At 40.7% G+C, this 27,138-nt stretch overlaps 3 protein-coding genes across 4 annotated transcripts in view; all 3 read right to left on the bottom strand.

Annotated features, from left to right (window-relative positions):
- trim62.1 (tripartite motif containing 62, tandem duplicate 1) overlaps positions 1-7,571 on the bottom strand; it is a gene marked incomplete at its 3' end in the record, with an annotated part of 43,484 nt that extends 35,913 nt beyond the window's left edge. For both annotated transcript variants that reach the window (XM_034218962.1, XM_034218963.1), the window contains 2 exon segments: positions 5,952-6,509; positions 7,540-7,571. In XM_034218962.1, coding sequence (XP_034074853.1) covers positions 5,952-6,359 — 408 coding nt within the window. In that variant the 5' untranslated portion in view covers positions 6,360-6,509; positions 7,540-7,571.
- Positions 7,572-8,595: 1,024 nt separating this feature from the next.
- tnfrsf1b (tumor necrosis factor receptor superfamily, member 1B) lies at positions 8,596-16,435 on the bottom strand. The gene is made up of 9 exons (XM_034219378.1): positions 15,164-16,435; positions 13,655-13,760; positions 11,620-11,745; positions 11,356-11,514; positions 10,844-10,937; positions 10,486-10,766; positions 10,278-10,373; positions 9,279-9,349; positions 8,596-9,194 (listed from the first exon to the last, which is right to left on the bottom strand). Exons 1-9 carry the CDS (start codon positions 15,212-15,214, stop codon positions 8,859-8,861), a joined length of 1,320 nt encoding a protein of 439 aa, XP_034075269.1. The 5' UTR covers positions 15,215-16,435; the 3' UTR covers positions 8,596-8,858.
- Positions 16,436-17,331: 896 nt separating this feature from the next.
- On the bottom strand, positions 17,332-26,837 carry miip (migration and invasion inhibitory protein). The gene is given in 10 exon segments (XM_034219377.1): positions 17,332-18,326; positions 18,427-18,489; positions 18,491-18,532; positions 18,712-18,808; positions 20,377-20,503; positions 20,597-20,676; positions 20,785-20,896; positions 20,982-21,087; positions 21,349-21,482; positions 26,441-26,837. Coding segments are annotated over 10 exon segments (1,140 nt in total). The 5' UTR covers positions 26,697-26,837; the 3' UTR covers positions 17,332-18,203.
- Between the last annotated feature and the right edge of the window lie 301 nt (positions 26,838-27,138).

Here is a 27,138-nt window from a genome sequence, read left to right as displayed (position 1 = left end):
AGTGCTTTCTGCTCTTGTACATTACATGCAAATGGTGTTTAATGCTGTCCAATATGACAGTGGGAATAAAACGCTTCCTAAATCAGAATGCATTAGTTCCCTGTGAGATCTGCGTTCCTGACGCAAAGCCAGAACCGCATAAATCCTCCTCAATCCTACCTTAATGCCCTATATGTTCATAAATATGGTGCACAAGCAAGCAATTATCTGAATGGTGAATGTTTGCCAGATGTGTGCACGTCACCCTGCAACGGTGTCGGTCCTGGATGTGTTTGTGCATTACAGATTTGACCGCAGGAGTGTTTACTGGAGGAAAAGGATGCTAGCAGCAGCAGGTAAAGCTTTCAACATACACTGAACAAAAATATAAATGCAACACTTTTGTTTTTGCTCCCATTTTTCATGAGATGAACTCAAAGATCTAAAACATTTTCTATATACACAAAATAACCATTTCTCTCAAATATTGTTCACAAATCTGAAAAAAATCTGTGATGGTGAGCACTTCTCCTTTGCCGAGATAATCCATCCCACCTCACAGGTGTGGCATATCAAGATGCTGATTAGACAGCATGATTATTGCACAGGTGTGCCTTAGGCTGGCCACAATAAAAGGCCACTCTGAAACGTGCAGTTTTGCTTTATTGAGGGGGTCTGGGGAGGTCCGAAAACCAGTCAGTATCTGGCTCACGCAGTGCAACACATCTCCTTCCCATAGAGTTGATCAGGTTGTTGATTGTGGCCTGTGGAATGTTGGTCCACTCCTCTTCAATGGCTGAGCGAAGTTGCTGGATATTGGCAGGAACTGGAACACGCTGTCGTATACGCCGATCCAGAGCATCCCAAACATGCTCAATGGGTGACATGTCCGGTGAGTATGCTGGCCATGCAAGAACTGGGATGTTTTCAGCCTCCAGGAATTGTGTACAGATCCTTGCAACATGGGGCCGTGCATTATCATGCTGCAACATGAGGTGATGGTCGTGGATGAATGGCACAACAATGGGCCTCAGGCCTCAGGCCTCTTGTCACGGTATCTCTGTGCATTCACAATGCCATCAATAAAATGCACCTGTGTTCGTCGTCCTTAACATACGCCTGCCCATACCATAACCCCACCACCACCACCATGGGCCACTCGATTCACAACATTGACATCAGAAAACCGCTCGCCCACACGACGCCACACACGCTGTCTGCCATCTGCCCTGAACAGTGAAAACCGGGATTCATCCGTGAAGAGAACACCTCTCCAACGTGCCAGACGCCATCGAATGTGAGCATTTTCCCACTCAAGTCGGTTACGACGACGAACCGGAGTCAGGTTGAGACCCCGATGAGGACAACGAGCATGCAGATGAGCTTCCCTGAGACGGTTTCTGACAGTTTGTGCAGAAATTCTTTGGTTATGCAAACCGATTGTTGCAGCAGCTGTCTGAGTGGCTGGTCTCAGACGATCTTGGAGGTGAACATGCTGGATGTGGAGGTCCTGGGCTGGTGTGGTTACACGTGGTCTGCGGTTCTGAGGCCGGTTGGATGTACTGCCAAATTCACTGAAACGCCTTTGGAGACGGCTTATGGTAGAGAAATGAACATTCAATTCACGGGCAACAGCTCTGGTGGACATTCCTGCTGTCAGCATGCCAATTGCACGCTCCCTCAAAACTTGCGACATCTGTGGCATTGTGCTGTGTGATAAAACTGAACATTTTAGAGTGGCCTTTTATTGTGGCCAGCCTAAGGCACACCTGTGCAATAATCATGCTGTCTAATCAGCATCTTGATATGCCACACCTGTGAGGTGGGATGGATTATCTCGGCAAAGGAGAAGTGCTCACTATCACAGATTTTTTCAGATTTGTGAACAATATTTGAGAGAAATGGTTATTTTGTGTATATAGAAAATGTTTTAGATCTTTGAGTTCATCTCATGAAAAATGGGAGCAAAAACAAAAGTGTTGCATTTATATTTTTGTTCAGTGTAGCAACCGGAGTCAAGGCCTGAGGTCAGTGGAGTGACATGCCAGGCTAAGAGGCTTACGGCCTGCCACAGCCTAACCAAAGGCTGCCCTCGTCAGTGGACACTGGCCAGCCAAACACACTGTCATCACACAGCTGACCGTGCCATGACATAACAGAAGTGCTGTATATCTAAACTCTTTGGGAATCTAGTGTGCTTGTAAAGATCAAATCAAAGGCTTTGATAACTTTAATGTGGTGTTAAAGTGTTGAAAAGCTTATGTCGAATATAAGCCATTAATGGATGCATGATGATGTTTTACATGGATAACATTTATCACCCAGAAAATCTGTTCGTTTGGCCAAAGCAGCTCTGGATCAAGAAAGAATACTTTTATATGAGTCTGTTTTTTATCACAGTGGCTGAGCTTAAAGGTTAGTGTGGAAATTAGATTTTGTATGTCTGATTGCAACATACAGTACACAACCGTGTAGTGTTGAGATGACAACAACAAGTGACGGAGGACATGTCCGTGTCATCCTGCTCCTCTGGGAAGTAGGGTGAGAGGATGACGTAACACTGCTGGGAAAATGGACAGTAATAGTAGACAACTATTGCTCAACATATTTAGTTTAGTTTTTTTACCCATAGTCGTTACAGAATAATAAATAAGGTTATTTGATAATACGAAATTCTCCTCCCCATCTTTGTGAGATATTGTGACAGAAGAGTTGTGCAGAACCACACATGATGAATTACATCACGCTAACAGAGACACAGGAGAGAGCAACATATTGAGACACAGAAGCAGAGACAGTTTACGCCAATCCCAAATCCCATGTGCCAAAGTGCCAAACAATTCAGCTCAAAAAACAAGCTTTGGCTCTCAACCTACCAAATCTTTACCAGTCTCATCTCAAAACGTTCCCACCCAAGAAAAACCTTAAGGTTCATTTTTAAAGAGGCCACCAAGCTGGCACGGCATGAAGCCCTCTGGCCCAGTTAGTCAAAACACTGGATGCTGCACTTTAACACATCCTCCCCATGTTGTTTTGGCACTTCAGTGAAGCATTGTCGAGCATCATGCTAAAAGTGTGTGCCTGCAGGCGCAGCTCTCACACATTTGTTTTTATCTGACACCCAGCTCCTGCCTGCTCTCTGGAAGGAGAAATTAATAATAAGTTAACTTGTAAATTGTCTGATATCACAGAGCATCACTAACACAGGCTTCTTAATAAAAAAAAATAAACATCACAGTTACAGAAGACACATTCCTAATAACATTAACTTTGTAAAGTCAAACGAACGTGACAGAAACATAATTACATTACATTACATTACATTGCATTTAGCTGACGCTTTTATCCAAAGCGACTTACAATAAGTACATTCGACCAGGAAGACACAACCTTGAAGAAAACAGAATCATATAAGTACATCAGGTTTCATAGAGCCAAACATTTCAAGTGCTACTCAACTGGCTTTAGATAAGCCAGTCCTTTATTAGTATATAAGTGCTTTGTTAATAAATCTATCGCTCGAAGTGGAGTCGAAAGAGATGAGTTTTCAGTTTGCGCCGGAAGGTGTGCAAGCTATCTGCTGTCCTGATGTCAATGGGGAGCTCATTCCACCATCTTGGAGCCAGGACAGCAAACCCACGTGTTTTTGCTGATGGGAACTTGGGTCCCCCTCGCAGCGAGGGTGCAGCGAGTCGTTTGGCTGATGCAGAGCGTAGTGCACGCGCTGGGGTGTACGGTTTAACCATGTCCTGGATGTAGGAAGGGCCAGATCCATTCGCAGCATGGTAAGCAAGTACCAGTGTCTTGAAGTGGATTCTAGCAGTTACCGGAAGCCAGTGAAGGGAGCGGAGGAGCAGAGTGGTGTGGGAAAATTTAGGAAGGTTGAAGACCAGGCGAGCCGCTGCATTCTGGGTGAGCTGCAGAGGTCGGATGGCACATGCAGGTAGACCAGCCAGGAGGGAGTTGCAGTAGTCTAGGCGTGAGATGACAACACCATCTGCTGCCTTGTTCTGATGTTTGAGTTTGCCTGCTTAGATGAGGAGAGGTTACGTAACAAACCACCCCACTTGTAGATCTGAAAAGATGAGTATGCCAAGCTCATCATGGGACACGGTTGTGTCCGATGGGGCCTCTGTGTGCTCGTACTCTCTTTCAGTATTGTGGATCTGAGAAGCCCCCAAAGCTCCTGCCAGAATACAAAATGCCAGAACACGCCTTGAAAAGAGCTCCAAGCAGAGGGACAAGCTGGTGTCCAAGAAAAGAGAAACATCTTGTGCTGGGCTTAATTACTCCTGCTTACGATTACACGGTTTTAACCTTTCTCAGGATTCCAGTACAGAGCCTGATTGGAAATGAAAGAGCATTGATGTTCACAGCGCGGTTAATTATATTTAATGTAAAATACAGAAGGGCACCACTGTAGCTCTATACTTCCCACTAACCACATGACTATGTTTACATGTAATCTACTAATTTAATTAATTGTTCTTGCCTTTTATGCTTTAATTATCTCCTCGTAAACACCACAATGGAGTTCATGTAAAGTCATCTATTTATATGCTGATTTTTGCAACTTTCTTTTTTTTACCGAAAATATTCAAAAATCAGACTTAGTTCATTGTGCACAAAGAATTTGAGGTTTCCAAACTGTGATTTGCTTCTCTTTTTTTCTCAAAGAGCTGTTGATAAGCACAACATCAGAATCTCTGAACACTCATACATGGCGTCAGCTTTGAGTGAATAAATCCTATTTATCAATTCTGTCTCATTATTTCTTCATCAGATGGAATGTATCATTCAGCTGCAGTCTCCATACATACCTGCTCACACAGAGCAGTGAGCTTGACAGTGTCAAAGATACAATTTCAGCCTAAGGTCAAAGTAATGACAAGTCGATCTTATTGATACAGTCTCTTCAGCAGGGGGCAACTCAAAGTTACAGTGTCTTTGAAATGTTAAAAATGCTGACCTACAGCAAAGCTGATAGTACTGCATTAACCTCAATATTAAGAAGTATTAGCGTAACTGTGAAACCAAAAGCACAGATTATATTATTGTCATCCACACTAAATGCTGAGCTTCAAAACAGCATGGCTGAGTGTAAACAATCAACATGTTGGCATATTTCTTATCAGAAAGTTCACCTTTATGTCTGCCAAAAAACTGCAAACCAAATGGTTTTTATGTTACCTAGAGCTGATCTCAATATCTTCATTGGTAATAATAACAGACTTAAGAAATGAGACTGACTACACAACATTAGACTGGAATGTGTACATACTGGAGCAGAGAAGGAACGGGATTAGGAGCTTTGTTTCACAGTTATTGGATTTTGGCGCTGTGGGAAAGGAATTATCCAAACACTGAGAGGAGTGCAAACACTGAACCATTCCTGTCAATGTGGAAAACATGATTCAGTGTTAACACATATGAAACATTAACATAATCTTTGTAAGGAATCTCATATCGAAAATGTCACTGTCATGAAACATATTATTGATCTTAATTTAAAAAGGATCTGTTGTTGTTTGCAATAAAAAAAAAAACTTTCTGCGTTAAATATCCTTACTTCCAAATTCAAAATGAGACAGACCACAAGTCTTATAATTTATCGTATACACACACACTTTAAAAATATAGCACTCAAACCACATTTTCGAAAATATTTCCAGAATTTAGCCTTTAAAAAAGAAATAATTGCAGGCAATATAAAAGCCTGGTTTGACATTTATTCACATAGGTTTCACTCCCCAGTACCTATGCCACTTAAAGTTCTCCTAAGCAAAGCACAATATTTCCAAACCTCTTCAGTGTCGCTGCTCTGTGGCAGTGGAGGACTGAACTGTCTGGGCAGCTCCATTGGCGAAATGAGTGCATCTGCTTGAATGTGGCACTGAGTGTTGATAGGTTTTGACAAAATGTTAGCTTCACCCTTGCTAATGAGCTGTCAGAGTGTGCCTGCCATTACTAACCTGTATCTCCTCAAAAGCCTCGTCAATAGTGGTGACTTGGTGCTGCTCGTGTAGCGCTGGCTCGTCGCAGAAAAAGCACACCAGGCTTTTGTCGGTGAGGCAGAAGAGCTTGACCTTCTCGTGGTCCTTGCAGGGGTATGAGCTCCTCTGAGCGTTGAGGATGGCGTCCAGCGGGAAGGCTGAGTAGCGCTCCACAATGTTGGACAACTTGAGGCTGGGCGAGAGATGAGGATCGGCGAAGGTCCTCCGGCACTCAGGACAGTCCCTTGCTCCGTGGAGCTCCTGCCTGCTCCAGTGCTCAGTGATGCACTTCCTGCAGAAGTAGTGCTCGCAGCCGAAACTGACGGGGTCCTGGTAGATGCTGAGGCAGATGGAACAGAGGAGCTCGTCCTTTAAGCAGCAAGCCATTTGCAAAGACGGAGACTGAGTGGCATCTACGAGGGCAATGTTCTGGAGCTGAATGTACTTAGTTTAATCTTCAAGTCAGTGGTTTACTGCCATGTGGGGGTGCACAAGACACGATGACAAGATCCTCAGGAATCTTCCGCTTCAACGTCTCTGTTGAAATACGACAAACACAAATTAAAATAATATTGTTATACACGTCAGTGCATGGGCTAATGCATTTATACAAACAGATCATGCAATGTAATGTAAAGATCATTAACAGGAGCTGGTTACAGTAACCAAGAGTTAATGCCGTCACGTTTTAGGTAAAATCGGGAATCACTTAAAAAATCCAACTTCTTTTAATCTGAGTATTGTTTTCTTAGCATTTCAATGTAGTGTATTGAACACCTTATGGGGATGCAGGATGGACAGTCATAATAATAACTAATCTTAAAATGTCCCCTTGTCTTGGAACATTTTATTTTCACAACTTTCTCTTTATTTATTTTTCAGACCAAATGCTTTGCTGCATCAGAAAACAATTCCTGAGGAATTGATAATGACAATTATTAGTTGTAATCCATTGTATGCCATTACAGTTTCACAAAAGAGCAATCTAGTTTCATTTTGTGAGCAAGCCCCTTACCTGAGGTGACATCTGTTATGAAAATACTTTCCCACCCTGCTACACCTTATTCCCCTGTCATTGTGGAGGATCTGTTGATCTGTTGATTTCCAAAGCAAACTGTCTGTACCAACCAACATAACAGGGAAACACCTGCAGCGGTTTTACCCCCGCTGCTCTCTTTCTCCTATCCCGGTGTTCAAAAGCTTCCTTTGAATTCCCATTAGAAAGCCGACTGGCTTTAACAACCGAGGCTCCGAGCCCTTTTTATGTCTTAGCATCTATCACATACTGTAGAGACACTATTTGTGCTATATCTTAGCATACATGCTTTTTTAATTGGCTTTCTCCACATTGCTTGCAAGCTGGATTTGTAAACATAACAGACCAGGACCACGACACCACCAACCACACCGGGAGGATGAAAGGGTAAGACACACAGAAATGGTGCGAAACTAATTGAAAATGCAATAGATTTTAAAAGTTGGATTCAGGGAAGGAATGTTAGCGGTAAAGTTGTATTTATATGACAACTGATAATCGAAAGAATGGGTGAGGGGAGCCTGAACTCACCGACTTCTTCACAGCAACATCCGTGGCTCCAATGCAAGTGTACTGTCTTTCAGGAAGGAGAGCAGCTCACAGCGGCAACAGACGCAACCAACTGCACTCAACGGAGGGGGGGTTATCAAACATATGCATTACCAGATAACTGCTGTTTGTTGATATATACGTAACGAAAAGGAATGTGAGATAATGTATTACTTAATTCAGAAATGTAAGCAATTGAATTACTGTTTACAAGCCTAAAATAGCATTATAAATGTAACCTGTAATGTAGTGTAACTTCATCGACAAATGGAGTGGCTCAAATTTCCTCAATCTCGTATTAGCATTGCTGCCTAGCTACCTTGATTACAACAAATAAACAGGCTAAAATACACGAAATACAACTTGATTCGTTTGACAAACTGTTTGACCCCATTAAAAATATAAGCGTATGAGTTGACATGAGAATGGACAGTCACTAGTGTTCACTGTTAAACGCGTTAATGGGCCGAAGGAGAGGGGCTTCGGCGGGCTGCAGTGTTCACCTTCAGCCAGCAGATGTCAGCAGAAAACACATTATTCGTCCCGGTGCAGGAACTGGAGGTCCTACGGCTGTTATGGAAGAGGCTCAGGTTAGTATGTGCTGTAATACATTTGGATACATTAGTGAGTCCCAAACTTTATGGGAAAAGTCTCTCACTTTTGTGTATGTTGTCTTCAGTTGTAGACTATTACCAAGTAGTAATTGGTATTTTAATCAGAATCAGAATACCTTTATTTGTCCCACAGAGGGGACATTTAAAAAATACAAATACATTTTACGTGAATATCGTAATTGAATATACCGAATAATACGATTTCACTACACTTCAAATGGCAATAGTACATTTTACTTGAGTCCAATTTTGTAAAGCTGTAGTTTGTTTTCAAAGGATGTGTTTGTTAACAATACATAGGCTACGAGTGACACAAATAAAATACGTAATGCATTATTAGAAAACAAATGACCCAAAAAGGGACCAGTTTCAACATGACATCTTAGTACAAAGCGATGCATTAGAAGTAATGTAATACAATCAATCATAATATAAAACTGACAGCTTCTCGGCTGCCTTTTTATTGTATAACTTATTGCACATACACCACTGAAGTCAAGACTATATTTACATTTGTATTTACTGTATATACATATAAACATATCGACAATTGATTACTTTGAGATGGAAACCAAGCTTCTCTTGTTGTCTTCATAAAGACTTGTGACTAAAGTGCATCTCTTAACCAATCAGATTGTTTTCAATGTTGCAACATGACAGAAAGAAAAATAAGGATGTATCAGTCTCTCATGCCGGTGACTCTTCATGTGTGTAACTTTCATCCTCCTGCACTGACATCAGTGATTCTTTTCCGGCTTCTTGTTGCGGGATGCTTAACAACTCCTCTTCATCTCTAAACTGGAGTTGAGACTCTATATGCGTGCCATTCGGTGTCCCACAAGACCCATGTCCTATGTTTACAGTGATGTTGACAATGGGAATGGTTGTTAGAGGGCTGATGACCTGAGGGCTGGTGGGCTGAGAGGAGGACTGTGGGGGGACGCTGGCCTGGGGCCTGACGGACTCCATGTCGGATATTAAAGTCATTAAAGGCTGGGTTTCCCTTAAATAACCCTTATTGATCTGCAATAGAAAGGAATGAAAAGGTTAATTCTCAGTGTTCTGTTTAACAGGTATTCACTGAAACATAAAGAGAGAAAGACTCACTTTATCCCCACTTTCACAATTTCCATTTGCATCCACTCCAGGAGGAAATCTTGCAGCATCTGGGTTAAAAACTGAGTAAGCAAAGAGTCAGATAGTGAAAATGTGAGACCAACAGCTCCTGATAAAGTTGATGACAAATAAGGATCATTATCGTCCTGAATTTCAAGTTGAAGATAAATGTAACATGTGTACCAGGGCTATTCAATTGGCGGCCCGCGGGCCAAATCCGGCCCCGGGGTGATATTTACTGGCCCTTTGAGTATAATGTTAAAAAGTAATCTACTTTTTATTTTTATTTTTTTTAAATATTTGTTTTGTGCCAGAGTGCCTTTATTCCAGAGAGGGTGTTACATTGAGAGATAGGGGGGAAGACAATGCCTCAGAACTTCGGCGGGCTCGGGTTTCGAACCCACCTACTAGCTACTGTATTGACAAACTGTCATTTATTTCATCTCTGTGTGAATGATTAGATAATTTCACCTAAATTACATCAAATGAAATGATGTTTATGGTTAAATTAGCTTCACATGTGGGCTTACTGCGTTTTGAACATGCCATATAGATCTATAAAGGCCTTGGGGCTATGTTGTTTGATTGAATTAAACACAATATATGCACTCCACTATGCTGTTGTAGTATTTACTGTATCTGAAGCTCTTAATACGATTGCTCATATTTCAAGCCATCTTTTTCCCGGCCCCTTGCTTTGGATCATTTTTCATCAACCGGCCCCCATTCCAAACTAATTGAATAGCCCTGATGTATACAATCATAGCTTTTCCATAAAACGGGTACATGATTGAAGGGGAAATATTATGAGAAACTAGATTTTCAGTGCTTGTGCACAAATATTTGCATGTAGGTATATTCATAAAGATAACATAAGGTAAACAATGTGTTTTTGAACAATAAAGAATGTGAACATCTTCTCAAATTGAATTATGAACCTAGAAATTAGCATAATATGTGCCCTTTAAAAGAAAATCAGGATGCAATTACCTTTCTTCCAGCGTGGCTTGCAAAGAAACAGAAGAATGATAGCGATGAAAACAAGTAATCCAATAACACCGGCGAGGACCGCAGGTACCATAGAGTCTAACACACAAACGACACATGGGCAGAAGGGGGAGTGATAAACCAATGATTAGACCTCACAATTTTCTCAGCATGACTTCATTTGAAACATTAAATCAGTTAGTTGCCATACCCAGTGTACTGTCAGGTGCTGAGCTTGTTGGGGGGGGGTTTGTGGAATAGTTGAATACGTCCCCTGAAGCAGATGGGCTTAAGGACAGTGTGGAGTCTGGCGGTCCACGTGTAGTTTCAGAGGTCACTAATAATGTACTCATCACTTCAGTTGCAGTTGTGAACAACATCTCAGTGGGGGGATTTTTCGTTGAGGTTTGTGACTGCGTGTTTGCATTTGGGGGCTCACACATCGTGTCTGAGGTCGCATCGCCTTTTTTGACAACAACCCTCCCATAGCAGCTGCAGAGAAACAGAGAGAGAGGTCAAAGATCTGAGCTCCAAACAGCTGAGTATAAACGTGATTATTCTTCACTCACTTTGTGTGAGGCTGACAGTGGTCAACAGATGAAACTGTGTCAGAGAAGGTCCCATTGGGGCACCGTTCACACCTCACATTGGAGTCTCCTGTCCCTGAGAGAAACACCCAAAACACCAACATTTCACTTTCAGGCATCACATGACATTTTAACGCTATGATACACCCTGTCTGTGTTATCAATGTTATCAATTGGATTACATTGAAAATCAAGTTTGACAGTAAATGTGGTTGATTAAGACCTTTGAGACGTGTATGTAACAACTTTTATGATATATTTATTACAGTATACATAAAAAACATTGAAAGTCAATTGGAGATGTCTTGACATTTATACTTGAGTCCTTACTCTATAAACTTTAACTCTATTCTTGATACATGCAATATTGATTATCAGATCTCACACAAATTGGATTTTGAAATGTATGTCTAAATTGAAACCAGAATATTTAGGAATTACATGTAAGGTAAAACACACAAACAGTGACGATTGAAAAATACTAGTTGCTGTACCTGGACTAAGCATTCCCCAGCCAGCTCCGCATGTCTTGTAATTGTGACATGCTGTGCAGTGTTTGCCATCAAATCCCATGATGCAATACTTTCCAGGCTGACACACACACCTGGACCTTGAGGAAGAGGAGCAGCTTTGGGCCTCTTGCAGACCTTTGCCTTGTTAAATGTAGACAAATATAGTGATAGTTGTTAAAAATAACAACAATGAATTATTTCCTCCAAAATGTTATATTCAGAGATGTTCAGCTCAGCTATACTCACCTATTTTACATTTGAGACAGGTGGCACAGTTTGGAGCGTAGTTCCAGTTCTCCATGTACTGGCGCGTTGGACATTCTTCACACACAGTTTTATTCGTTTCTGAGCATTTTTGTTTCCTTTTCTGTCCTGTGAGAATATGTACACGAATGAATCCACAATAATACACATGTCAAGGCATTTTATAACAGCAAATGGGCATTGTAAATTCAAAATGACCATTAACAGACAATAATATAAAGTTTTAAAAGATACATTTCACATTTGTCTCACGCAATTCGGTGTATATCATAGTACCACACTTTCTTGATTTTCTTGGTTAAAAGATATCATCCCATCTTTATGCCTAAAACAGTGTTGCTCTTCATAGTTACAAATAAAATGTTGATACCTGTTTGAAAAGCACCAAATACTGGTTAACATGTATTTTATGTCTCTGAAGGTTTTTACTATTTCTATACTTACATATGTTGGTACCGCTTGACAATAAGACTACCCTTATAAAGGGTTTACGAATAGTTTGTAATTAATTAATTAATTAGGTTGTGAACACTTTATAAATCATGAATAAGCTTTTATAAGACATGAGATAAACAGGGCAACTGTGACCGTTTGCTTGCCAAATAGTGAGCCCACACGTATCTGTACTCCTAAGCCTTATTAGAAATGGTAGTACCATTAAAAAATGGGAATGTGTTTTACACTTTACAATAAGGCTCCCTTTTGGCAACTATAAATGTTAGTAACTCGTAAATAAATGGTCATAAAGAGATGCCAAGAAACATCAAGATGGAAGGGGGGGAATCAACTCAGTGAACAACAGATACCAAGGATGCTGGCTGATGAAGAAGACGGAGTAAGCTAGTGCCAATATAAGGCTTAGGCATCTTGCCAAATAGTGGGCCTGTGTTGATGTATGAAAACTATGTTAGAACTGGTTTATAAATGGTTCTTAATGATTAATAAAGTGTTTACAACCTAATTAATAACCTAATTATAAACCCTTTATGAATCCTTTATAAGGGTAGTCTTATTGTAAAGTGGTACCCATATTTGTAATGTATAGTGTTGAAGATGTGCTCATTTTGAGTTCAGTAAGAGATGGAGACTTTGCAATTTAGTACACACATTTTACAGCTAAAATAAATACAAATTAACACTTGCTGCTACCCACATTCACTGCATGGTAGAGATGTGGGATGCAAAACAATTAACTCCACACTGAGTGGGAGAGATGAGGTCAGCAGGCACATGAGATGAAATTACTGTGTGAGCACATACACAGTTTCCAGACTCCAATCTTTACAAGAAGATTGGGAAGGTACAGGGAGGACAGATATAACGATAACATCTCAAAGGAAAATGCACACTGACAACATGCGTTTATTAATATGTATACTTTTGATTATATTTCTACGTTCCTGAATTGCAACATTGCCGCAATGGCTGATAGTAGGTTATTTTGACAATCCGAAACTTCGCATTTAAACTGGAATTTTCAAAAAAACGGACAAAAGTCTTGATTCATTTATGTAAATTCAGCTGTTTCTTTTTTGAAAGTGAAATATATTTTCAATAGATTCCTTGTCATGTGACCCAATGAGTCTAAATCAATGGAGCATTGTATTCATTCACTGGATGAGACACACCTCTTTTCAAAAACACTTTAAATCACAAATGAATACAAATAAGTGTTTGCTACTTGTCCAGTGTAATACAGTAATACAATTCTACATTGATTTGGAGTAACTGAGTAACAATGTATTGCATTTTTTGAAAAAGAACATCCAACTTTAACAAATAATTGTCCTCTATGATAAACTACATTTGAGATGAAACAAGGAAATGGATAAATGTCACAGGAACAATAAATAGGTGTTGTGGCCAAGCTGGCTAACATCTGTCATCAAATCCCTTTCATTTTGTACAGAGACAGCTTTGTCTTTCAGTACAGAATGTAACTTAACATTGAGTCCATAAGTACATTTAAAATCTTCAGAAATTGCGATCGTTGCTGTGTTTGCAGGACAGCACTTACCTGGGGGGCATTTCTGGCAGCACAGGTCAGTTCCTTCTAACATATACTCTGTTTCTGAGTTGAGACAGTTTCCATCTGTGTCTGCGTGATAGGGCTGAGAGCAGACCTATGGGAAATAGAGACGATAATTGAATGCAATCATCTTGTGCATTTGAGACAAAGAGTGTATATTGTTTAAATGCTCTGTTTAAAAGGAGCTGCATTAAGGCTGCTGGGGGGCTTTTAAGTTAACTAGTCATTTAGAAATTATGAGAAGCCACTTTTGTTCCAGACAGACATATTTCCTGGAAAGTAGCATAGTCATTAGGTGAAAGAGAAAATAAACACATTGGCCCATGACTGGTTATATTTTAATATAAATAAAAGCTTAAATTAGTGCCAAACTACCCACACCAGCGCCCACATCTTCCTTTCTAGTAATGCTGCTGGCCTGAGCTGCAGACTTCAAACAGGCAGTCATTGTTCTGAATTTGAAAGAGGTGCATTTCACCGCTATGGTCTTCCTCTGTAAAGAGCCTTCTAAAAATGTTCAGGCTCCGGACACTGCACACATGCACCCTTGCAGTAAAGCAGGAACAACCTCCCCCTACCACACATACTAAATATCATGAACACATGCTGCTGAAACCGCAGTAATGATGTGCATGTGATGTGTATTGATATGCATGACACAGAGCAAAGTTGCTGATACACCTGTCCTGTGCACGAGAGTAGAAAGGCTTTCACCACAGTACCCTTCACTGATAAGCAGAAGAGAGAATATGCTGACAGAAGCAGTGTGTTTCTCGGATTACAGGAAACAGGAGGTGGGTTACAGTAGAAACCCTTGTTTCTGAAGCACATTCTTCTGTCGTGTGACCGCAGGTAGCAACGGATGTGATGATAAACACATGGAGCTCTGCGCTATTAATTACCTCGGCTTATCACAAAATTGTTTTTTTCCTTTTTCCCGTGGCTGCATGCCCACACTTACTTATCCTCATCAACAGAGACCGAAATGATACTGTAAACTAGTAGAATGGATGTTGCTTAATGTCATAACGTGATAATGAAAAGGCATCATCATCATGACCATGCACTCTAAACCAAATATTCAGACAGGTTCAACACATCAAAGTCAGATTACAGACTGCTGTAATACAACATTGCGTCATACAGTGCAAAGCTGACATTGATACAGCAAAAAAACGTTTCAAAGAAATAATAAATTCCACTTAATTGGCTCCCGGACAGGTGACACAGTTAGCTGAACTAAAAACATATTTAAGACGTAAAATGTATAAATTAACATTTCAGAGTAATATAAGAGAACATATTACACCTTATTTAAATGCTGATTTTCCCTGTTAAGTTTCTCACTACTTTGAGCTAATTAAGGAAGTTCAACTATATTCAACAATTCACATTATGTTTGAAGTTAGTCGGACATCAGAAAAATCCGAATGTCCAGAGTCCTTGTTATACACAGCAAACATGCATGACAGATTCACACACAGACACAAAGCCTACCTTGGTAGTGAAGCCACTCAGGAGAACCAGCAGTACAAGTATTTCCTTCATTGCCTCTCTAAAGCAGGTTGTAAACTGTAGAGGACAAAGTCACCAGCGTGTACTTATCATTTTATAAAGGCGGGCTAGCAGTGCTATGAGGAGCCATTTCCTTGAACTGACTCGAGTGTTTGGAGGAAGGAAACAAGCAGGCAGGCTCTGAAATGCACTGAGATTAAGTTGAGATGGGGTTAAACACTCATGCTGTGCTCCCAGCTGATATTAAGTGTCTATATACAGGATAAAAACACAATTCATAATTAATTATTTCATCTGCAGCTGATTAGGGGAGCAATGCAATGGCTGTACACTCTTTGAAATGTACATAACATAGCATTTTAAAACACTGCATGAAATAACTTTGTTTCTTTTTTTAAACCAAATCTGTTTGCATTAGAGTTAACATGATATAGTGGTCACATCATTAATTAATTAATAAGTTAAATGGAGATCAGCTCTGTATAGGGTCCTATCTTTAGAGATCCAACTGTTGGTGAATTGTTTGCAATACCAGAAATCCTTTCAATCCAAGAACAATATTAAGGTCTCACTGCTGGAATTATAAATACTGACCCCCCCTATATGCCAAGTTATTATCTAATTTCACCATTCATTAATGAAATTGAATAGCATAAAGGTTGCAAAACAATTCAAACATGAAAACTAGGAAACTTTCTATGCTGCTCCCTCAGTGATTAATCTGCTTCTATCAGTGGCAAATTAGCAGAACTCACTGTCAACTACCCAAACAGGAAGTGGACCCACTTGGATTTTCATTGTTATTTATACACATAGTTGTGTGTGCTGGTGTGCTGCATCAACTGTAAAAGCAAAGGTTTTAGGCAGAATACGAATCAGGATATTAATCATTTCCAAGTATGGTTAAGAACCCGCGCTGCTGTTTCAATGCTGTGGCAGAATATTGTGGTTAAAAATAACACAATACATGTATTTGTGTTCCACATAAGTGATTTCAGAAATCACTTTAACCAGAGGCTCTAAAGCAAACAATACATCACCAACTTTACACATTGAGCTCCCTGTGCACATGTGGGAATAAAGGTTTCTTTCATTGCACTCCAGGCACTACTGAGTAATGTAGTCAAAACATGTCTTCTTATAACCCAGCCACAGAACTGCATGTCTGCCAGATTCACGCCCCTATGCCCTGATCCTGTGTGAGATGTTGACATTCCACAAACCACATTTCTCTGGTACTCATATACACCAAGAGCATGTTCTAATGTAATTCTGATGTGTGTTTTTTTAAATAATCATAAATACACAGTTCACTCACAACAGCAGAAGTGAAATCTTTTGGTTTTAGGTTTGCCAAATTAAATCATAGTATTAACATATTAGATGGCAGACATGCTACCTCTTAAAATAAGGTATGAAAATACTGCCTGGCTTTATTCTCTCTTGCTGAAGTCACATTCTTAAATCAATATTCAGGGTTTTTTGGTCTGATGATATGTTTACTGAACTGAGAATATAGAGCAGGCATGATGTCATTTGGTCTCAAGTGAGCAAGTTTCATATCCTGTTAACTTATGTGTCAAAAGGGAACATACGGCTGTCTGAGGGTTAAAGAAAGGTATTGAATTACAAAGAGAGCTAAACAATTCACGTTATTAGCTGCACTCAAGTTTTTTAAATGATGATAATCCCCTGGTTAACTCCCTTTGATTAAAACCAATCAGCTGGTACCTTTCAAATATCACTGAGGTTCTGAACACTTCTAAGTCTCTAGTGTTTGATGAAAGTTTATTGATCTTACATCTAAGATCTTTTATTAAGATCTTTCAGTCCAATAAAAATGGGCAAAGCATAAAAAATGCATATAAGGATTTGAAGATATGATACAAGAACAATGATACAAACTTCAGAAGCAGCATTTCCTTTCACCACTGCTTGTGGTATAAAAAAAAATCAATCACTAAGTCTCATTTCACACAAAGCTTCCCAGATGTGAGATAATGACGAGATGACGAGCACACGGCAGACACTTTGCTTTGAACAAGCTGTTTGTGCTATAACTTCAAAGAGAAGCAGGTTCCTCGCTCAACAGGAACTAAAAGAAATGCATAGATATGTTCCTGTTGAAGTGACTCACACCAAGAATAACAACACATTGATGTTTCCTTTACTTGGACGTTTATTTTGTTGATTTAATCGAACGTGTCCAAACACATGTTGATATACTTAATTCTTCAAATATGTAAGACTGCAAGACACACATTGGAAAATCTGACGTGTCGTAAGTGAGATTGCTACAGACTTTAGGTATAGGTTGGTGGAGTTTCCTGTAAATCATGCTTCTGTCCGACAGTCAGGAAGTGTCAAAGGAAGTTAGAAACAGAAGTATGTGTGAACCTGGGAGCCAAAGCAAACAGCTGGAAAGGGCAACAGAGAGGAATCACAATGACTTGTTCTGAAATGTACCATGTGCAATTCTAAACAGTCTGCACTGTGGGGTAACATTATGAGCTGTTGCTTCACCTTCACAAAACTGCTGACACTCACATGTAGAGTCCAAATCTGTCCCAACTTGGAAGATCAGCGGTTTGATCACCGACTCAGCCAGTCAGCATGTTAAAGTGTCTCTGGGAACTACACTAAACCCCAGATGGCTTTTAAAGACATAGCCATTGGTGTGAGTGTGTGTGAATGTTGGCCTATTATTGTAAAAGTAGAGCTATATAAACGCATTTCCATTTACTGGTAAACTGGCTTGTAATTAGTCACATGACATGGAATTTCCATCTCTAACTCATTACATTACATTTCAGCACCTGACATATTTGAAAAACATGTTTTAAATGAATCTATTTAAAAGAGAAAGCACTTACTACTGTTGTTTCATTCCCTTTTAAATCACTGTTTGTTTGTTTCATATTGAATGATAATACATGAGCATCAAAAAGGAAATAGTTTTGGGTGGGGACAAATGGCTAACAGGAACTTTTATAATCACTTCAAAATAGCCTTTGATTGTCTGTCAGTGCAAAGGGTAAAATGTGCTTCCTAGTTTTCTTTTGGAGGAGAAGTGTTGGAAGTTGTGACGAGCCAAGCGAGACACATCGGAGGCCTGGTTTTCGGACACTTTGTGTGAAGAGAGATCCTGAAAAGTATGAAAAGCACCATATGAGAATATTAATATGTCTGATTTAAAAAAGGTCCGGATTATTTTAGGTCGAAACACAAAGCCTGTGGCGTCTCACCTCGAGTTCCTTGTTCTCTGACGTAACGAGACTGCTCCGCAGATCGAGGCTGCTGGGGGGGGGGCAGCGTGCTCTGAGCTCTGTTGGACCAGCCTGAGAGACAGTGCTGGACAGGACCAGGGTAATACATGAAGATAAAAATACTTTAGTGCACTGATAAAACTTAAGTTTAATTTATGTCAAACTAAACAGAATAATAATATAGATTGGCATGTAAAGATCTCAGAGGGGGAATGGCACGTATTAAAAGTCATCAATTATCCTACAATGGGGTCTCTTACTCACCGAAGGTAACCCAACACTATCAGAGGGGTCAAAACTGCACCGGCGATAAGCGTTGTATTTGTAAGGAGGCAAGAGGGTGGAGCGAGGGATGCTGACCCTTAAAAATAAAACAAAAGATAAAACACATGAGGCAATAGAACCGCTGCAACATTCATAAAACATGGTGCAAGTTGAATTTAAACTTCACAAAATGGTATTGTTGATTATAAGCATTATCTATTTAAAATACAACAAACAATACAGTTTTTGGATTATTTCTCGGGGCAACCAGTGCCTTTATTACAGTGATAGATATGAAATGGTGAGACACAGGGGGTGACATGTCTGCTCACCACCTCAAGCTCAACCTTGACAAGACTGAACTGCTTTTCCTTTCGGGAAAAGATTGTCCCACTCTTGACCTGACTATCAACATCGGCCCCTCTGTTGTTTCCCCCGACTCAGACTGCAAGGAATCTGGGTGTGACCCTAGATAACAAACTGTCCTTCACTGCAAACATCGCTGCTACAACCCGTTGCTGCAGATACACGCTTTACAACATCAGGAAGATACGTCCCCAGCTGACCCAGAAAGCGACGCAGGTTCTGGTCCAGACTCTTGTCATCTCACGCCTAGACTACTGCAACTCCCTCCTGGCTGGTCTACCTGCATGTGCCATCCGACCTCTGCAGCTCATCCAGAATGCAGCGGCTCGTTTGGTCTTCAACATTCCTAAATTATCCCACACCACACCGCTCCTTCGCTCCCTTCACTGGCTTCCGGTAACTGCTAGAATCCACTTCAAGACACTGGTACTTGCGTACCATGCTGTGAATGGATCTGGCCCTTCCTACATCCAGGACATGGTTAAACCGTACACCCCAGCATGTGCACTCTGCTCTGCATCAGCCAAACAGCTCGCTGCGCCCGCACTGCGAGGGGGACCCAAGTTCCCATCAGCAAAAACACGTGGGTTTGCTATCCTGGCTCCAAAATGGTAGAATGAGCTCCCCATTGACATCAGGACAGCAGATAGCTTACACACCTTCCGGCGCAGACTGAAAACTCATCTCTTTCGACTCCACTTCGAGCGATAGAACTATTAACAAAGCACTTATATACTAATAAAGGACTGGCTTATCTAAAGCCAGTTGAGTAGCACTTGAAATGTTTTAGCTCTATGAAACCTGATGTACTTATATGATTCTGTTTTCTTCAAGTCTGTATCTTGTTGGTCGAACGTACTTATTGTAAGTCGCTTTGGATAAAAGCGTCAGCTAAATGCAATGTAATGTAATGTGACATGTGGCAAATGGTCCAGGTAATGCTTTTATGTGTGGGCATTGCATGGATTTGAAAGTCCTAGTCAACCTGTTCCTGCAGGAGTTTTCAACATTCTCAAATGATGGACCCTCAAAAAGACAGACTAGCAATTATTATTATTACATTTATTTTCACTTTTTAATAGTTAAACAATGGTTGATAATACTAAGGGAACGGGTGACTCCTGGGATACCTGAGGATGCCTGACCATACACCTTGCCTTTTATTCTGCTTTTAAGTGTTTAAAAGAACACACTTTAACACACTTCCACTCCAGGTACCATTATCCTGTCGTCTTGTGCAAAGTGCTTTGTTGTTTCTAAGTTGTCATAGCTGGCAGTAAAGGTGAACATGATCATTACCTGATGAGAGCTGGATCAGCAGTAGTGTGAGGATTTGAGGATTTGAGCTCTTTGCACACAGGGCAGCTCTCCTTAGAGTGAAGTGGGACGGGGAACAGTCTGCTGTTAATTCTGTAAGAGAACGTACCTGAAAAAAGGAAAGCAGGCGTACATGAGAATTGCTTCTGCCATCATGAAAATAAAAATGGGACTAGGCTACTCAAATAAATAACCCTCTTACATTGATGAGTGTCAGTGCTGGCCTCTGGACCGTGTTTGTTGGTTAGCGGTGGCAAGACCGATTGGTACTCCTCAGGAAATCTATGAGAAGATCAAATTAATAGTAACTTAATGATGGCATCATCAATCACAGGCAGACCTAACAACAACAACATCACCAGTAAGTGCAATCAAGGGTGAAGCACTCACTCTGCTTGTGGGCTGTGGACACAGTCGTCTTTATTTAGTGATCGAAATGTGCGTAGGTCATTGAAGAACTCGTCAGAACGCTCTATCAAGGAGTCCTCAGCATCCAGGACTCCTTGGAGGGAACAAACATCACCTGTTAGGGCTCTTTTTAATGACTGTGTGTATCAGAAATGAACAGGAGGATCAATAAGGCATACCTGCTATCCAGTCATATCCCAGCAAAGGCTGCAAATGATGCCTGTCTGAGGCAGATATCTGTTCATATTCATCAGACTGAAATGTGACACGACTCTGAATATCCCCCTTTTTAAAAAACAAACATGTGATGCAAAGTATTGGTGACAAGCATGTTTCACTATCAGCAAATCTGCTATTTGAATGCATAGTTTCAAACAAAGCCAACACATAGCATAACATGCACAGTGTTAGGCTTGTCATTGTGTTTTTGTACTGAGCAAAATATAGGAAAATCAAGAAGGACTTTTGGAAACAGAGCAATTGTTTGACTCCAAATTAACATTTTATTCTATGATCAAGGTGCTACACATGGTTCTTTTTTCTGACCTGTTCTTTGCTGTGATTTACGAGACAGGACTTGGTGATGGCTGGCCTCATATCCTGCAGCCTGCTGTGGACCAGAGGATGAACGTTGTTGCTGTCCTTGAAAAGGTCTGATGATGTTGTATGTTGAGCTAGGGCTGTGCGATTATGGCAAAAATCATAATCACGATTATTTGGGTCAATAATTGATATCACGATTATTTTGACGATTATTCATTGACCATTTATTGAACTTTAAAACAAATAATATTTTACCAATAAACAAGATCAACAAATATGTTGGAGCGCACTTCCAAAACCATACTAAACATATATTATTAATATGATAAATAAAAATAAATTAGACCAAAATAAATGAAATCAAACATGTTGCAGTGCACTGTCACAACCTACTGAAAACTCCTTAACATATAGCCAACATTTTGGTAAAACATATTCAACATATTCCACTCAGTTAAACGTTGAAGGCTGGCCAACCGTCATGGTCCAGAAGTAACAGGAAATAACTACAACTGAACTCCAATTTAAGACCAAATAAAAATGTTTAGGCCACCATGGCAAATGCTGGTAGGGCTGCTCATGTCATCTCTTAAAGATTTTTCGCAAGAAACACCAGCCTGTTTACATGGTCTCGTTTCAGAGATGAGCGCAGGCAGGTGACAATATTGCCACCTGTACTGAAGACCCTCAGCCACGCCCCGACACATGGGGTGACGCCGGCCAATCACAAAGCTTTGATGCGTCCAAGTGCATTATTCTGGCACAGGAAGATTATGTTACAGGACATTAACGATAAAACAGAATATTGTTGTTCTATTTTTAGACACATCTCGCGATCGACTGGTTGGGCACCCCTGGGCTAGACCATAGGTCTGTTGTGGTAGCAAAGTAGTCAGCTGAAGCCACATCTCTCTCAACTTCCCCACGGCATTTGTCATATAGCGCAGGCAGCGCAGACCTGCTGAAATAATACCGAGACGGCATCGCGTAACGCTTGTCCAACGTGTTGACAAGTTGCTTAAAGCCCTGGTTGCTAACAGTGCTAACTGGGCACATATCTTTAGCGATGTGAAATGTAATGGCACCTGTAATATCTCTGTGTCTCTGCGAGCTCGTCGCGTAGGCCGTTGCTCTGTACAATGTGTCCAGAATCGATGACTGTGATGATGTGGTGGATGAAGTCGAGCGGGCATCTGCTTTTTGTTGTATTACTGCCCGGTCGTATTGCACTTTGTGGTTGTATTTCAGCTGATTAAAGAGATTGGTTGTGTTAGCGTGTGGCAGAGGTGTGGACTCGAGTCACATGACTTGGACTCGAGTCAGACTCGAGTCACACATTTTATGACTTGAGACTCGACTTGACAACATCACAAAAGACTTGCGACTCGACTTGGACTTGAACACCAATGACTCGGGACTTGACTTGGACTTGAGCCTTCTGACTTGAGGTGACTTGCTACTTTAATTCAGTAGTCTCCAACACGCCGATCGCGAGCTGCCGTTAGAAGAGCAGACTCCCGTCGGGGAAAGCAGAATCTTCAGCCGCTCCTACTCTTGCTGAGAATCCTTGCAGGCAGGGGCGGGTCTTTATTTAGCTGGGCCACCATGCGGCCAATCATATGCGAGGACACACTAGGATCATACCATTATGTGAAAGAAGGGTGGGGGCACAGCATGTGCAGAGCGACTGGGAGACGGGGAGCCGGATTTAAATGCAAGCGCGTCGGAAAAAGTCAAGAAATGAGCGAAAACCGAAAAAAGAAGCAGCATCTGGCTGCTTTTCAATGATATTGGAGAAAGCAAAGCTGAGTGCAGGATTTGTAAAATGAAAATAACCTTCAGAGCAGGGTAAACACTCAGGATTTATTGTCAGAGGTGGGAGAAGTTCAGACAATTAAAAAAGTTACAATCAGGGTTCCCGCGGGGTCTTAACAAGTCTTAAAAAGTCTTAAATTTGATAATCAGAATTTAAGGCCTTAAAAAGGTCTTAAATATGATTCAGAAGGTCTTAAAAATTATCGGATTTGAAAGGTACTTCTGTGTTGCGATAGCGTCTAAATGTGTTTTGGGGGAAATGTCCGGGCTGCAAAGTAACCAGTACGGTAATAGCCTTTCAGTTCCCCCCAACAATTTGTATTGAATTAAATCAACATGGAACCAGTCATCACTAACTTTGTTCCCCCCGGCCCCTTATTGGAGAACACCCAGCTAGTAACCTAGCAACCAAGCTTCAGCTCATGTAGCCTATCTTCGAATCTACTTACAAATAAATATGGGGAAGTGTAAGTTCAACCGTATTTGGTTGGAAAACATCTAATTTAGTGCTTGGTTGAAACCAGTGGAGGGAACGTGTTTGAAGCCCGCTGCACCTTTTGCAAAATAAATTAGTGTTTGTTTGGCTAATGTAGCGTTAGCTAGTGGAGCGTTAGCTAGTGCAGCAGCCGCTAGTGCAGCATTAGCTAGTGCAGCGTTAGCTAGTGCAGCAGCAGCTAGTGCAGCGTTAGCTAGTGGAGTGTTAGCTAGTGCAGCAGCTCCCGCAACAACACCGGGGGACCTCCGGGCGAAGTTTGGGTCTACGTCAACCCTAAAAGCGGAGGTGCTGTAGACGCTAAATACCGTAGCTAAACACCAATCATACAACAGCAACGATGAAATAGTGTAGCCAAGGCAGCAGAGCTCAGTCTGAATATAGCTCTTGTCACTCTCTCTCAGAGACACACACACACACACACACACACACACACACACACACACAACACACACACACACACACACACACACACCACACACACACACACACACACACACACACCACACACACACCCACACACACACACACACACACACACACTAGGGCTGCTCGATTATGGCAATAATCAAGATTATGTTGGTCAATAATTAATATCACGATTATTAAATATGATTATTCATTGACTTTGAAAACATCCATTTATTGAACTTTAAAACAGATAATAATTTGAACAGTATCTTTTGAACTGTTGATTACCCTGAACGTATAATTCAACTGAAAAACCAATACAAAAATTAATTAAATAAATGATACATTACTAAAAAATTCATTAGATCAAATATGTTGTGGTGCACTGTCACAACCTAGCAAAGCAAAATAATCGTTTTTTCCGATTATGTTGTTTTCGTAATTGTGGCAGGCCAAAATCGTAATTGCGATTAAAATATGATTAATTGCACAGCCCTAACACACACACACACACACACACACACACACACACACACACACACACTTAAGCACACACACGTACACACTTTTTGTCTAACACGCTAACACAGTTCTGTACCGTTACGCTGTTGTGTTCAGTCATTGTTCTTATGTTGAACATGAATACATTTACTTTGTAAGTGATTATGGGACGTATTTCTTCTTTATATACATTTTCCTTCATACTTTATTGCCGTGAAATAGGTCTTAAATTCTATTCAAAGTGGTCTTAAAAAGGTGTTAAAAAGTCTTAAATTTGAGTTGGCGAAACCTGCAGGAACCCTGTACAATAAAAAGTCCTGCATTCAAAATGTTACAAGTAAAAGTACAAAAGTATTAGCATCAATATATACTTAAATTACCACCTGCAGAGGGATGTAGATTCAGGTGTTCTTTTCCCCATAGAGACCGCCTCGCTGCACATTATCCCTTGCATAAAGATAGATTGTGGGTTCCTTATAACATGTTGTACACAGTGGAAATAAACATTCTGGTTACCTCAACATCAGGGATCTTATAAATTAAACTTCTTCTGAATCAAACCGTCATGGTAGCCTTACCTTACTGATCCCTCTTAAATTAGAAAAACACACATTACTTTACCAGCAGAGAGAAAATGGATTATTAAATTATTAATGTGACTAATAAAGAGCAATTTGATTATTAAGTATTATTCTGTTGATCGATGTCATTACATTTGGTGAAAAACACATAATGACTTGTTTATGACTCGTTTTGTCAAAGTTTAGGACTTGGACTTGACTTGAACTTGCCCATCCTGACTTGAGACTTGACTTGGACTTGCAAGACAATGACTTGAGACTTGACTCGGACTTGAGCGCAAAGACTTGAGACTTGACTCGGACTTGCAAAACAATGACTTGGTCCCACCTCTGGCGTGTGGTGCCAACACAACCTGGTAACAAATCCTGCACTGTACTTTGTTTTGCTCCACGTCGGACTCCTGAAAGCCAAAGTACTTCCAAATAGTGGAAATAGTTGTACCCTTCTTTTTAACGAGTTGCTGCTCTTGATCTGACATCTTCGCTCGCGCTGAACACTCACAACACATGTCACTCCCACGTGGCCGAGTGGGCTTTTAGGGAGGGGCGAAAGCGCACCCAGCAAAAATAATCGTATTTTGTCAATTATGCTGTTTTCATAATCGTCGCAAACCATAATCGTAATCGCGATTAAAATGCGATTAATTGCACAGCCCTATGTTGAGCAGTCTCTTTTTTGTGTTTGGAGGTACAAGACGGTGTTGAAACAGAGCTTTGGGTGCCTATTCGTCTCTCACATGTATCTGATGGAGCACAGGGAACATACAATCATTTCTGGGGTTTGTTATTCCTCACATGCACATGACAGTTTTGCAGAGAAATGCAAAGTGATAAGAAATGTAAAGCAACCAAAATACAGTAAAAACGTCATAGCACAGGAAATAGCATAACATATCAGTAGTAAGGCCTAGTTTGACCAAAAAACTACTTACTAGCTGTTTCTAGACCCTACAACCAAAGTTTCATACTTTTGATCTGATCTCTATCTCCAATATATTAAAGCTAGTTAGTGGTTCTCGAATTATGAAGTAGTTCGTAGTTTTTTTTAAGTTTAGCTACCTGTAGTGTCTTTTTTAAATACATTTTTGACAAAACATATGCATAGTTTACGTTTTAACTCCAAGCTAAGGATCTACCGTTGTATCGTTGCTCTAAAGTAAACAATATTATAGAAAATAGCACATCTTAGACGAAACACCAGTATTTGAAGTTTGCCAGCCCACTTACTTAGCTAATACCTGCAGACGTCTCTCGGGTATTTGACCTCGTTTAAAGAACAAAACGGTTTCATTACCGGAAAATCTCACGGTAGGTTTGGCGAGGCCTGCCCGGGAAGAGCCCTGGCCTCCCCATGTCAGGGTCCGGGTCTCCTCGGGATCTCTCCTTTCCTCGGGGTCTCTCCTCTCCCCAGCCTCGTCCTCTCTCTCCCTCTTGCGGCTCTGCCTCCTGCAGCCGCTCAGCCGCTCCAGTTTCTCTCTCTGCTGCTTCAACTGGTTCAACAAGTCTTTGTTAAGCTCTCTTAAAATGTCCACTCGGTCTGTGGAGGACATTCTTTAAATATAATACGACGTTAAATAAAGTTTATCTAACTCATTGAGAGTGAAACAAAGAGCAAAAAACTCTTCTGTGATTTAAACAACCGGAGTCCATAACAACGTGTTGACAACAATGATTTGATTGGCTGTGAACGTTGTTCCCATCATGCCTCACCTTAAAGTGACAGACACACATTTTTTTATTCGAACTGCAGGACACTATGTTGAACGACAGAGGACGCTATTTACTTAATTAATGACTGGAGAAAGCTGATAGTGGTCAATGCATGGATAGTAAGGTCAATAACATGATTGAAGAAATAGCACATTGTATGTGATTGTTGACGAGAATCTCATTGTCTGAATGTACTGCCTGAGAGTGTTTGATAACCTGAAAGTCAGCCTCTGTTAACTTATGGTTAAATCTGTATGTAAAAAAAACACCTGTATGTAAATT

Source organism: Gymnodraco acuticeps, unplaced genomic scaffold, assembly GCF_902827175.1.
Source record: "Gymnodraco acuticeps unplaced genomic scaffold, fGymAcu1.1, whole genome shotgun sequence".
NCBI lineage: Eukaryota > Metazoa > Chordata > Actinopteri > Perciformes > Bathydraconidae > Gymnodraco > Gymnodraco acuticeps.
This window is presented reverse-complemented; position numbering and strand designations above follow the sequence as displayed.